Source organism: Plectropomus leopardus, chromosome 6, assembly GCF_008729295.1.
Source record: "Plectropomus leopardus isolate mb chromosome 6, YSFRI_Pleo_2.0, whole genome shotgun sequence".
Lineage (NCBI taxonomy): Eukaryota > Metazoa > Chordata > Actinopteri > Perciformes > Serranidae > Plectropomus > Plectropomus leopardus.
Genome location: NC_056468.1, coordinates 21263846 through 21278293, shown reverse-complemented (window position 1 = coordinate 21278293; position 14448 = coordinate 21263846). Strand labels below are relative to the sequence as shown.

The window sequence follows — 14448 nt, the reverse complement described above, 5'->3', positions numbered from 1 at the left end:
TCAGAATTTATCTGCTGATTTATATTTTATATTAATAGTCTAAATTTGCAGATTAGCGAGCGACTAAACAAAAAAAAAGCAATATAGTTCAGTAAAAAATTACAATGTTTCCTTTTGCCAAAAACTGTAGTTCCATGAACGGCTAATTGCAGCTGGCTAAAATGCCTAACTTTACAAAAGAAATAAAAAATATATATATACGTTGGATTTAATTATAACAATATGTTTTAAAATTGCATTATAAAAGTACTTTAACTTTCTTATATACTTATTCATTACATGTTATTATAACAGCTGTGTATTAAACTTTATTATTTGACAGTAGCTTTAGCTTTATTGTACTTTATTTAACATTATTATAACCGCAGTTCATCTAATATTTTTTATTTTAGTAGTTAACATTAGTTTAAAGGACATTTAAAAATATTTCGATATATATATCACGGATCGCGATATTGTTTTTAAGCCATATCACCCAGTCCTACATCACAGTGGATCTAAGTCCATTATTTTTAAATGTATATGATATAGGCTCATGGCATGGTGCTAATTTCTATACATGTAAAAGCATCATGCATCCAGTGCTACCTCCATGAGACGTTATCAGCGGTCAGTGAAAGCAACCTGTTTACTTCTTTGACAACTGAGCTCTCTGTCCTCTGGCTTGTGCTCCTCAGGCCATGTCTGTGTGTTTCACTCTGTTAGTTTATTTTCTTTGTGGGCCACTTGCCCCCCTGGCAGTTTGTTGTGTCACTTTGTCTGTCTGTAATGGGTCTCTGTTTGTTTTCTACCTGTGGTGTTGTCTGGCCCTGTCACTACTCATGGTAAGTGGTAATGTGAGTGGTGTGTCCTGGGGATAAAGGGGTGATATAACTCTAAAATGTGTATCTGAGTCCATTATGCAAAACAAATGAATTCACACTTCTTTCTTAACACACATAATGACTGTACTATATAGGATAAATGCTGATATCAGATTTTTTTAAAATAATTAAAATATTCAGTGGCTTTTCCACTGTTTCTTGTATGCTGTCATGACCCTGTATCTGTCAGAGTCCCTGTGGTGTTGTCTGTTTGTTGCAGAGCTTGACCTCCTCACACTGAAGCAGCTTTTGGGAAAGGGAGGCATCAACAAACACACCACAAAAATATACACAAACACAAATATGCACACACACACCACAAAAATATACACAAACACAAATATGCACACACACACACAAGTACACACATACACACACTGCACTCTCTGCTCATTGTTGTGCACAGGCACACTGATGCAAAATGCACAGAACAGACAAACAGACAAACTCAAAGGGAGCAGAAGTGACACTTACACTTCATCTGCCGCACCACGGGCTTATTGGGCTCCAGCCAGTGCTGCGAGCAAGAGAGGGAGAGAGGGAGAGAGGGAGAGAGGGAGGGAGAGAGAGAGAGAGAGAGAGAGGAGGGAGGAGAGGGAGAGATGTTATGTTCAAAATAAGGACACTGATCTTCAGAGCAGACCACATAAAAAGAGTATGCTGCAATTTCAATTCCAAATCAAAAATCTTCGTGTTTTTGATGAATAATTGAATGACTTATTGCTTAAACTTAAACTCAGCAAAGTGAGGAAACTTCAGTGCATTAAAAACAAATTTAAAATTGCGTTTAAAAAAATACTTGTTTTCAAATGCATCATCATGCATTTTTTTTTTGAGATAGTCATTAGAAGATCAACACACTCTATAGACACATTCTCACTCCAAACTCATTAACTACGGCAGCTTGGTCAGTGGCTCTATGCTTAAAACTATGACACTCTAGGTACCCCTCTAGGGTCAGTTTTGGATGCTCAGGGACAGCATGTTAATTTCCACTCCTTACATGTGCAGTGTCTTTTCAAGACAAACTTCCATCTTCATGGGAAACATAGGTTTAGTCACCAAAACAACTTTAGGTTTAGGCAACAGAATTACTTGTTAAGTTTAGGAAAAAATGGTTTGTTACATATCTTAAATTTATATGTTAACGAGTATGTCATGTAATGTATGCCGTGTGTGACATATGTCACACACGGCATACATTACATGACATACCCGTTGTTTGTGTGTTTAATATGTCTAAAATCTTGTTTACATTTGGAAAGTATTCTATCATAAAGGTATTATCTGCTATTATCCCTATGTGCCTGCATTATATTACCTGCTCTGTGCCTGAGATTATAACCACTCTAGTCCTTTTCACCTCCTTTTACCTGTTGAAATACCTTTGAAGAGCCAATACAACACATACAAACCTGTCAAAAAGTGATCACAGCTCCAATCTTGTCACTAAAAGGTTGTTTCTGCCTCAAAATAACTTGATTTCATTCGAGTGAATTGATAGATTATAGCTCACCCAGTCCCTTTTTACCTGTGTAAATACCTTTAAAAGACCAATGTAACAAATAAAACGCAATTTTGAACTTATTGACTGTAGCTGCTATCTTGTTAGTTAAAGGTTGTTTCTGCCTCAAAATGACTAGATTTAATTCTTGGGGGTTTTATTTGACTAATTGTGATAACTGCAGTCATTTTTACCTGTGTAAATACCTTTAAAAGACAATTGCAATGCATAAAATGCAATTCCATACTTGCTAAAAAGTGAATGCATTTGGTATCTTGTCAGTGAAACATTGTTTTTGCCTCAGAATGACTTGTTTTCATACATAGTGAATATATTTGACAGAGTGTAGTTTACCCAGTATTTTTTTACCTGTATAAATACTGCTACAGGGCCCATCCAACAACTTCACTGATGCCTTTATTTTATTGTAAGGTTTTCTTTACAGCACTCGTTCTCACAGCTTTTGTGTTGTAACACCTCATGCTGATATTGTTGCTATTCCTTTCTCATTTTGCATTTTGAATGCAGCAAGAGGCCGCCCAGCCTCTGTTGAGACAAAGCGTCTGGTCTCTTCTGTGTGTGGGCTGTTTGAAATATGGAGTCTGATCTTGTTATTATTTGTCACTTGAACTTGTAATACAATGTGCTGACTGCCTCCTGATTCATACCCAACAATCCCTTTTTAGCAGCGCTGACTCAGTGCAGCTGCAGTTTTCAGTTTATTAAAACATTTCTTCTCTCAAGATTAAATCAATGGAGTCCTACTGCTTCAGAGCTGACACAATTAGTGGATTGATCAATCAGTTGATCAATAAATGTATCAGTCAATCAACAGTCACATTTTGGATGATCATTAACTGTTTACTCAACCAAACAAATGCTGATTCAAGCTTCTTAAATGTAAGGATTTGCTGTTTTTCTTTGTTCTATAAAATTTTAAACTGCATATCTTTATGTTTTGGACAACTAATATATTAATAGAAAAAAACCACTGACAAACAATGAAAATACTTGCAGTCCCACTGCTTTTAGTTGTTCTGCATGCTGTGTGTGATAGTTACCCTCTGTTTCTCGGGGTCCACATATCGAATACCAAAGTAGTCTTTCTCAAGTAGGTTGTAGTGGTTACACACATGGTCCAACAGGAACTGGCCTTTGGTGTCTCTCTGTAAACACATCAAACACACAAAGCACATTAAAACTTAAATCTAGGGTTTTATTGTGCAAACAGTCAGCATCCGCTACTTTTATCTCTAAGATAAATCCCACTCCCAGCTGCATCACTGCACCATAATCACAGCAAACAATACCCTCTTGGGTGATATTTCCATGATGCACATGTTGTTGTATCACAGTAAAACATGTTAATGGAAAGAAATATCTCAGCAACTTTTACGTCTCTTGGCGACAATATCTCCTGCAGTCATATTCCAGACACAGACTCCTAACACAGCAGTAAATAAAGTCCATATGCAGTTAATAAACACAGAGCGGACACAGGAAGATCAATAATCACTCTGCATTTATTACCTGCTCCTCAGTCAATATCTTCTCATCACACACAGACACACACAAGCATTGTTCTGCTAAAGTGCATTTAGCTGAGCACAAAATAAACACAAAAGTAAGGTGCAACTTTGTGCGTACACACACACACACACACACACACACTAGGGCTGGCACGATATATTCACTATAGGATTATTGTGGCCAAAACAACAACGATATTATTTTGCTATCTTTTTTTTAAGCAAAGATGATAATAATAATGAAGTAAAATGATGATTTCAGTCAGATTTGTTTGTGTTTTGTCTCATTTTTGCAAATGATTTCCTAACACACCCAAATAAAGTATATATTCATATGCATGGATGCTGCATGTGTGTCCATCCCATATCTGAACACTTTCCATTCTCACCTTCCTTACTGATTGACTAAATATTCAATATTCTGTAGTATTCCATTTTATCATTTTATATGCATCACAGATCACCTCAGGTCTTGAGTGTGTGTGTGTGTGTGTGTGTGTGTGTGTGTGTGTGTGTGTGTGTCCTATAACTGCTCTATAACATGCTGATGAAGGAGAATTCAGCGCTCAGTTAAGCAGGACTGATTGATTCAGCAGGAAATCGTCTATTTGCCCTTGTTGTGATTTACTCACCTCTGGAGACACAGATGGACGTAAACATAAACACACACACACACACACGCACACACGCACACACACACACACACACACACACACACACACACGGCTGTCTGTTTGGCCACATCTTGTCAGTAAAATGTGTTAAGCTCACCAGTCAGTATGCCATACAATCATGACATGTCTCCATGGCAACTGATTTTGTTTATTACATATTCAGCCACGTTAAACAGCAGGAGGCAGCTCTCCTGATTGTTTTTGTTGACCGTGAAGCATTTTACACATCTTTCATGACCTAAACGTGCTTCATGATTTCTGCTAACGGCGTTTCACTTCCCTCTGGTGCAGTTTGAGTTGAAATGATTGAGAATGAGGCACGCCTGGCATCTCTGTTGTTTTCTCTTCAGTTAAACGGTTGCCATGTCAGCATTGGTTGGTATGTTTTGGTCCTCCTCACCGTGCAAGTTAAGGGCATTAGCTAGACTCATTAGCTTTGTTCACTAATTCTATATGCTGACATTCGCAGTTGATACGCGCCACAGGCTAAATGATTGACAGCAGCTGACTGTGTAGCTGAATAATGTTGGCAGGACACTTTCAGCACTCCTGGCTGGACAGGCTGTTTGTCAAACTAAAAGCCTTGAACCTCATATGTACCACGCTCAGTTCAGCATTCACAATAAAACAGCACTTTGCTCTGTTAAAGCAACACTCATACCCAGTGTGACGGCAGAAAGGCTATTAACGTTTCGAGTACATTTAAGAAATATCTCAAGAGTTAGACCATTTCGTTCTTTCAATTCAGGATGAAGCAAAACTGACCCATGCTCATGACTGGATTACTGTAACGCTGGCCTCACTGGCCTCCTGAAGACATCAGTTAGCAAACTTCAACTTGTGTAAAATATAGCAGCTGAAGCACTGACAAAAACAAAAAGGAGATCATTTATTATTCTTACACTAGTCTCTCATCGCTGGCTGCCTAACTCATGTTGATTTTAAAGTTCTCTTATTGTTTTTTTAATGGTCAAGTGCGGTACATGTACATGAATAACCTGCTCATGAGGCTCATCCCTGTTATTATCATATTCAAAATGGTCTTTACACTGAAAAACTGGGTTATTCATATTTTTCATATACATCCCAGTTTCTTTCAGAGTACTCCGCTGAGCAAATTTGGGTTTTTCATAAACACAATATGGTGTTTTATGCTCAGACACATAAACAAAAACTGAATCAATCAAGAAGAATTTAACTAATACAAATAAGGTCCTCTCATACAACTAAGCCATCCCCGCAGTCGAAAGATGCAAAGACATTTCACATTGGTCCTACATAACCAGAGAAAACAGAGGAAAAGGATGCTTTTGCTCAAGAGGTAGAAAACCTACAACTACCAGACTGCTACACTCCCCCTGGCAGGTGACATAATGTGGAATGGTTCATGGGAAACGTGGGAAAACGGCCATGAGTAACTGAACAATAAATGGCCCAAAAATGGCAAGAAATCATTAAAACATTACAAGAAAATGACCTGAAAATAAGCGCACAAAAAAAAGATTTAAAAACAATATCTGACATAATTCTAAAGAAATAATTAGAATGTTTATAAATGTTATATATTACGGACATTTTCCCCTAGTTTTTGATAATTTTCTTATAATAGTTCCCCCCTTTTGAAAACTATTTTTTTATTTTCTCTGTCACCTCTTACTTATTTCTTGATATTGGATTAATTTCTTGCCAAATTTGGTTGTTGCCTTTTTTCTTCACGGTTTATAAAGTTTATTGAAAATTTGTTCAAGTTTCAAAGTGTTAAAAAGCTCTCTGAACACAGCACAAGAAAACTGATGTTAAACCTGGTTTTAAAGTGTTAAAAATATTTATTGTTATTAGTAGTAGTAGTACTAGTAGTAAACAGGAGGTTGGAAATCTTTTCCCTCACATGCCTTAATTTCTTTTTGGGAGTATTTCTGCTATTTTTGGTCTAATTTTCTCCATCACTCCAGCTGCCACCTCACCACCATGATCTTCAGGAGATTTAACTGAGAGTTTCCATCTTCTACCTGCTGGCTCTACTCCACCACCAGCAGCGTCTAGACTTCCTGTCCTCTCCACTACAATCAATGTTTAATGAAGTTGCTGGAGCCTCACTGTCAAAGTCTTTCTCAGTTGCCAACCTCAATAAATATTGTTATTTACTTCAGATTGATCTTTCCTTAATGAAACGAGATCTGAAGTTGTCTTCACTCACAGCTTTTCTCTTCTTCGAATGAGGTGATGCAACTCCTAAAAACCAAATGTCTCTCCTTTGTGTTGAACAAAAAGAACATTTTCTTAAAGCAACTTTCTTTTAAGGCAGAGCAGCCTGCAATGATTTTGCACAAATAGTATAAAAACTGCATATAAATACCCTGAAATCAGCACCTCAGATGACCCTGTTCAGTCACCACTTACACAAACATGAAATGCTGTCCATATGTTATGTTTGGTAAACACTGCAATATCTCACCAAGGCAACCTTTTAAATAAATTTCTCAGTGAGTCATGCTCCATTTCTCAGGAAACAATCTTGTTATGTGCAGTAATTGCAGTATACTGTAGGTGTTGGCAGAGGGCCACAAAAAAAGCGAGATATTTCCTGTAAATGTCACAGTAGCCACTCAGACGTAGTGAAAACAGAATCAGCATATGTACCCGACTGTCCAGAATAACAACATCAACACAGCAGCTTTATGATACACACCAGTCAAATCATAGCAAACATCGCATCAGTAAAGGACACACTGTTGCAAAGCAGCCAACAATTTTAGGTCAATGCAATGAAAATGAATTAAAAATAAATTGAGTACACTGTACACAAAACACAGAAGGAGTTCATATGTAGGCTAACCACAGAAACACACGACACTGCGCACATTAGCAGATCAATATTTCATCAAACACAATCCCAGATGTTCTGCCATCTTTACTGCTGACTGCCAGACACAAGCACGAAAGCTTAGTTACCTTAGTGACCCATTACTTAGCAACAACAAAACATCACAAGATTACTTTTTTCAGTAACGAGTAGGGGATACAACTTACAAATGCATAATAGTTTACTTCATTACTTTAACAATATGGGTGTTGGCTTGTTCACTGACTTACTGGAAATATTGATATCACACTGTGGCTAAAAGTGTCAACTCACCTGGAGCTGAAAGTGGTTAGCTTCTTCCACAAAAAGAGAAAACTAAAATCCCACAACTCCAAAGTTGTTTTATTTCACTGTTGTGTCAACGTTCAAAGCCTTGGCACCAGAATAAAATGTTGGTCTTGTACACCTCTGCAAACCACAGATATGTCACATTTGTAGGTTTTGTAGGTATGACTGGGGATGTAACAATACACGTAGGCTATTTGCATAGAACCATTTGGTATGAGCCTACATTCCAATACGCTGAACTATCCTATTACATTTGAAAAACAAAATATACCATTTACACTGTGTTTAATATAATGTTCTCAGTGCAACTACCTTCAACAAGGCAGCCTGAAGGCAGCACACATCACATAACAACAACAAGGCAATGTGCTGTCTGCCCCTCCCACCCCAAAACCGAAACATTCTGCTCCAGCAAGACAGCTCGGAGGCACGATACGCTAAACTACCTTGATGCAAGATGTTAAGTAATGTCCTCACCGGACCATAAATACATAACCATGATAGAAAACCTACAGGTCTGGCATTCTGATCCATATTGATTTCGCTGTGAATTATGCAGACGATGGCGAGAGTACGCAGCAAGCTAAAGAACAGGCTGCTATACAGACTACACAGAGCTACAGACTCTCCCCAGCAGCTAAGCCAGCAGTGCAGTAACATACGCGATCCCTAAGCCGAAGCACCAGCCGCTTTGCAGCAACAGACTAGCAGCTAAGTAACATCAAACACAGTCCATGGTTGCGCAGCACACACATCTCGAACCAGAGTGCAAGAGCATCTGCGTGGCGTCAGTGTCTTGTTCCACAGCTAATAGCAGCTAAAAAAAAAAAAACACACACACAGTGACTGCAGGCCGGGGCCAGGTATCCCAAGCCATCACATATTGCCGCTTTGCAGTGGACTTCCACGTCTACATATTACACTCTAGGTATCCATCTGTGTCTGCTGTTTACATTCCAGGATGCTGCCATCATGATGTCAACACAAGCACATGGTGAATTACTCTGCACGTGGTTATGTTTAGGCCACAAAAACACATGGCAACCAACGCTGGGATGTCAACAACTGCACATATATGGGAGGCACATGGTAAAGTAAAGAAAAAAATCATCATATTCAGACGGGAAGCAAACACCGGTTTCCTGCATGAAAGATCAGGGTTTGTTGGACCCATCCACTGCATCTCCCACTCGCCCTTTAGGCTCCTTACATTATGGTTTTACAACCAGCGTTACAACAGGATGACGTCCTGCCACGTATCACATGGATGCAACAGGTTCCGGCAGGCCAAGTTCTCAAGTAACACAGCCTGTTCGTGTATCGTGTGGAAACAGAAGCTGCTGTCATTTAAATACAACCATTTAAAGCAGCTAGTAATGTCATTAAATCCTTCCAAAACTGGCCGCTTAATAAATTGTCTTGTCTTGTTTTTCTATATCTGCACATGAAAACAATGTGAGATGTGTGTGTGTTTGTGAGGAGGATTTGGATTTGTTTAAAGATACTTTTGGGGAGCAGAGCTGACTAATAAAACTAACAGGTAAAATAACTTCTTACTTTAAATGTTATTGCTTTTTCAGTGTGCTACAAGTGATTGATTACTTGCCTAATACTGTGTCCAAAAACATCAACGGCACATTTAGGTTCATGTCCCCAATGACCTTTATTACATCAGCATGGCAGCAATCAGCTGTCAGTGATCTCAGAGACAGCGTGTCCCTATTGGCTGGTTCAGGTTTACTGTTATATCACTGTGACACAAGTAAGCTGTAAATCAAGTGTGTGTCCCTGTGGGTGTAGCTGTGATCGTCTGTGGCTCTGTGCTGGCCTGCCTGTGAGGTGTGTGTGTTGGTTGGGTAAAAATTCAGCTTGTGTGTGTTTGTGTTTGTCTGTCTACATCTCTTCAGGATTTTTGGCTGATCCATGACAACAGTGTTACTAAGCTGTTAAATCTGAAGAGCAAACAGACAGAGACACACACACACACAGACTGAGGGAGGAGAAAAATAGAGGAAACAGAATGAAAACAGCCACGCTGCCAGCCGTTTCTAGCCAGATCATCAAACGACACCTTTCGTCTGTCTGATTCTCGGGTCAGACACTTGTGTGGGGAGAAGAGAGGCGGACTGACGCCAAGAGAGAAGACCAGACAGAGAGTAAGCCAGGGCCAAACAGGCCGCAAGGCTGAAAGATTGAGCTAAAAAAAGGAGTGAATAAAAGAGAGATTGGAAGATTGACTTGCATGGCAGAGAAGAAGAGAGATATAAAGAGTCTATGTCATGTCAAACAAGGGCTGAATACATATTTTATATATCCAAAGGCTGGGCATTAAAAATTAACCCGGTCATCCTGTCTCTACATGATCTCACCTAATGATGGCAAAGTGCTCCTCTCTCTGCCTCGCCTGAACACACTCAGACACATACACACACTTTAACGGTGCGGAGTGTATTCAGTTTAGCAGAGGCAAAGTGCACTTTGACGTGTATGTTCAAGTGTGCGTCTATCCATCCTCTACCATTTTTTTTACATAAACCAAACTCCTTAGAGCCGGCTGAGTCCAGACGCAGACCGGGCAAAGGAAAACTGGAGGGAGAAAATAGAAAACCATCAGCATACCGAATATAAAAACACACATAGAATCTATTATTCATTCCTACATCCATCATGAATTTACAAAAACATCTGGTAAACTTGGTGACATCAAGTAAGTTATGACCTCCATAGTGCACAATCAGCCATAATATGTCATGATCCAACTTATCCCCACTTTGTACATTACATGTCATGAAGTTGATAAGGTTGTTGGCAAACAGTTGCTTATTTACACAATTTTATTCATTTGTTGTACATATTCCAGTTAGCAAGAGCCAGCTAAATGTTCAGTTCACACAAGTAAAATAAACTAAGTTCAGTCCTCAAAAAAAATCAAATAGTTTACTTTCATAGCTCTGTTTCTTGTTACATAAAATAAAATCTTGTGATCAACATTCACTCCTAGATGTTTCCAAACTGATCGAATGCTTTAACTTGATGTTTCAAATCTGATGCTGATGAAGCTCACCCTAAAACTTGTTTTTATAGACATCTGCATAAAAATGAGAAATGATTTTTGTTGGAATATGTACTGATTTGTTTACAGAAGTCTTATATATCCATATGAACTACCCCCCCCCCCCATCCTTCACATACCAGAAACATTAAAATATTATATCTACCCACAGCAGAATTCAAACACTATGGTTTAACATGAAAAAAATCATCATCAAAAACAATATGTTATTTTAATTACCTTCTCTTCACTAATACTGCTGTGCAATTTACTCACCTACTCTTTTCAAATATACATAGTGCAGCTGCACTCAGCTAACTTGGGTATTAGATTACTACTTTCAGTTGTATTAGTGCTGCAAATTAAAAGCTTTATGCTTTAAATCACTATCAACAATCAATAAATACGGCGCTGGGCCAATAAACGTTCCCACAACACTCAAAAAACGTCCAGGCAATGTAGCACTGCACGCGCAATTAGCAAAGTTAGCATCATGCATGTCGCTAGCTTACCGAGAAAAATAGACGTAGAAAAACGGACTTTTCCAAGCTCCCGGTTGCTTCTCCTTAATTTGCCTTCTGGTTCGGCTCGTTGGCTTGTTGATACATTCACTTCTATCGACTCTGTTAACCCTTAATTCCGTTTGTTTACTCTCCTATCCTCTTGTCGTCATGCATGCCCGTTTCCTCACTTCTCCTTACGTACACACACGCAGAATTACGCAATTACGTCGTGACCTGTCAATCAAGTTCAGCTAGGGGAGGGGCTATCGCTCCTGATTGGCCAATCTTTTACTGTATGTTACTGTTGTTAAGTCATACAAATTGAGCTTGGAAATACAGCGATACACATATACATACACCGTCGATAAGTAAAAAGATTTGCAACTTTGGAAACAGATTTAAACCTTTTCATTTCTTTTTTCATTGCGCTGCTGATGAAATATTGTTGTCGTCCACACGGACAGAAGAGTCTTTGAGGATTATGGAAATACTTTCAAAACTGAATGTGCTGTTGTCTGAGTTTTTAACAGCTCACCATTTATCTTTCAAGAAAACAAAAAAAGATGCTTAGTGACTCCATGGCAGTGAAAAAACATGAGAGAAAGAAACTGGGGCTGGATTGAACCAAACAGCTGGCCACTAATATGTAAAATACTAGAAGTTACCAATAGAAATGAACAGATTAGAGTGCTATTGTTAATTCTATATTTAATTATGTAAGTGCTAATAACATACCCATTAGTTTCAGTCTGAAGCAGGAGAATGTTTTGTTCGGATCATAGCTCTCTGACCACCAACAGTCAAGCACTAGGACCCTGGGTGCCCTGGCCCAGTTAAACACCGCTTGTTGTTTAATTAATATGCATGCCAGCTCAATTATGACTGGTCCTTATCGACTCATTTCATGACACGGCATACCTAATTGGCTGCGCTGAAACACTGTGAGGAGAAAGAGCGTTAAATTCCTGCAATCACTGTGTGAGGGAAACCAACACACACTCCTAGCTGCACGCACAGGGAGGGAGTGGAGGAGAATGTGACTTTAAAAATAATGATATGCTCCCCTTTACCTCCACACAAAGCAATTTAAAAGCCTAGTGGCTGCCTTCAAGACAAATGCTGCACTAATTCTTGTCTTTTCTCTGTTGTCACTGCAGCTACTCTTCAGGGAAATAGAGATTTGAGACTCTAGTGGACTAATTTGCCAATTTATTTGCCAATTAGGATGAGTGTGTAAGCAGGCTTTTGTGCAAGAGTAACAACATTGTCTTCCTATTATTAACAGTGCCAATATTTCTAAAGCCAGATTCTATTTACCACCCAAAACTCAGCCCCCAAGCAAGCCAATGAATGGATCAATGCAGAGGTTTGACCAGGATACAACACAGACAAATCAATGTGCTGGACGCGGGTGAGGCAAAAGCAAAGCAGAGGATCAAAAAGGATAAGAGCTGAGTTAAAGCCCCTCTTTTTTCTCTCTTTCTCAGGATGTAGAAACACATTTTTCTGCACATTCCTCACAAATGTTATCTTTCTATCCCCTTAAAATGATGTCTTCCCTTTTTGGGGCTTCCTTGAGTAGCATTAGGGATAGAAAAATCATTTTATTTCAGAAACTATAAATATACAGTGTGTTTTGTATTGGCTTCCGGTTTTGCATTAAAGCTGCATGAGTTTGCCCAAGACATTATGACTCAATGGCCACACCATTACAGGAAATAGAAAAAGTCTAAATATCTTGTCGATTCTTCCCTAAAAGGCTAAAAGCATATATATACTGACACTGAAACTGAGAAAAATGGTTTCATAGTTTTTTGACCGTCCAGCCGAAGGTGTTATAGGTAGAAAAGTGGTAATGGCTGTATTAAAAATCAGTATCTCATAAAGTCATTAAACAACCACAATTGTGTTGTACAATTAATAAAAAATATTGAAACCACAATATGATCAAGTGCAATATCAACATCAAAGGAGCTGCAATTTTGTTTTGATTAAAGGTTAAATATGTCACAACATCGTAATATAAATGAAGTATTGTGGTGCTACAGAGATCCCTCAGCCTACAAATCACATTACTGACATAAGAAAACATGATTGGTGCAGAACCTAGGAAATACCATCATCATCATCATCATCATCATCATCATCACCACCACCATCATAATCATCATATTTATTTTGAGAGAAAATGAATTGCAAAAAATACCTACAAATCTCTGGGAACCCAAAGTAAACTGCAGAAACTACATTTACTGTGGTCTGCCTCAGATTTTGGTTTTTAGTTACTGCAATTTTTGCACCTTATTTTCTCTAGAACAGAACAAGATTGGACAAAGCAATTTTATCACAAGATAGAAATACATTTTCAGTTTCAGTCACATCTCAATTTGACCAAAAATGTAATTAGCCCAAATATTATTTTATATATATTTCCCAAATTACAGCATAATGTATTTGGTATCTTTTGAAACTTTGGGACTCTGAAAGAAATCTCAATAAACTTCTTTGGGTTTCAACAATGTTTGGCTGCACATCATGAGTTCAAAACTGACTATTTTTATGACTAGACTGATAGAAAAAAAGTAGGAAAAGCTGTAATAGTAATATCTTAAAACAGATTTTTAAAATCGAGCTACAGAGACAGGATGCAAATGCAAATTATCCTCTGAAGTTAAACTGACTACAAAATTGGAAGAGAAGTGGAGGATCAAACATTTCCAGTCGGGGAGCTGACTTATGGAAGCAATCCAATTTATATTACGGAGAGAAACCTTTCGCTCGACCTCACCGCTGCCATCCCTCTCTGTAATAGCCTCCCGCCATCACACCATTTATCAGTTAATGTTTGATTAGTAAATCCAGACTGTCTTTGTTTTATACTTGAGAGGGAAAATTGAGAGGAGCACTGTGAAGAGATAAGAAATTATGTCATATATCAGAGTGAAATCCACGCAGCGCCAGTGTAGTATTGATCTCATGAGCTGCACAACAAAGTACGTTGGGTTTAACCTCTGCAACCACCAACCTACAACAGTAATGTACTCTTGCCTGCGGCTTCAGATTTGGCATGTCTTTATCATCAGCGTGTCAGAGCCAGAAAAAGATTATGAATATTCCTGTACTTAATGGAATAGTTTGTATCTTATTATTTGGTCATCCAATTCAAGTGGCA

The 14448-nt window shown here is 38.5% G+C and overlaps 1 protein-coding gene across 3 annotated transcripts in view; it reads right to left on the bottom strand.

The window, feature by feature from the left end:
• Nucleotides 1-14448, bottom strand: part of frmd3 (FERM domain containing 3) — a 79619-nt gene that overhangs the window by 43139 nt on the left and 22032 nt on the right. For all 3 annotated transcript variants that reach the window (XM_042487497.1, XM_042487496.1, XM_042487498.1), the window contains 2 exons: nucleotides 3429-3533; nucleotides 1338-1380 (listed from right to left, as the gene is read on the bottom strand). In XM_042487497.1, coding sequence (XP_042343431.1) covers nucleotides 1338-1380; nucleotides 3429-3533 — 148 coding nt within the window. The remainder of the gene's footprint in view (nucleotides 1-1337; nucleotides 1381-3428; nucleotides 3534-14448) is intronic.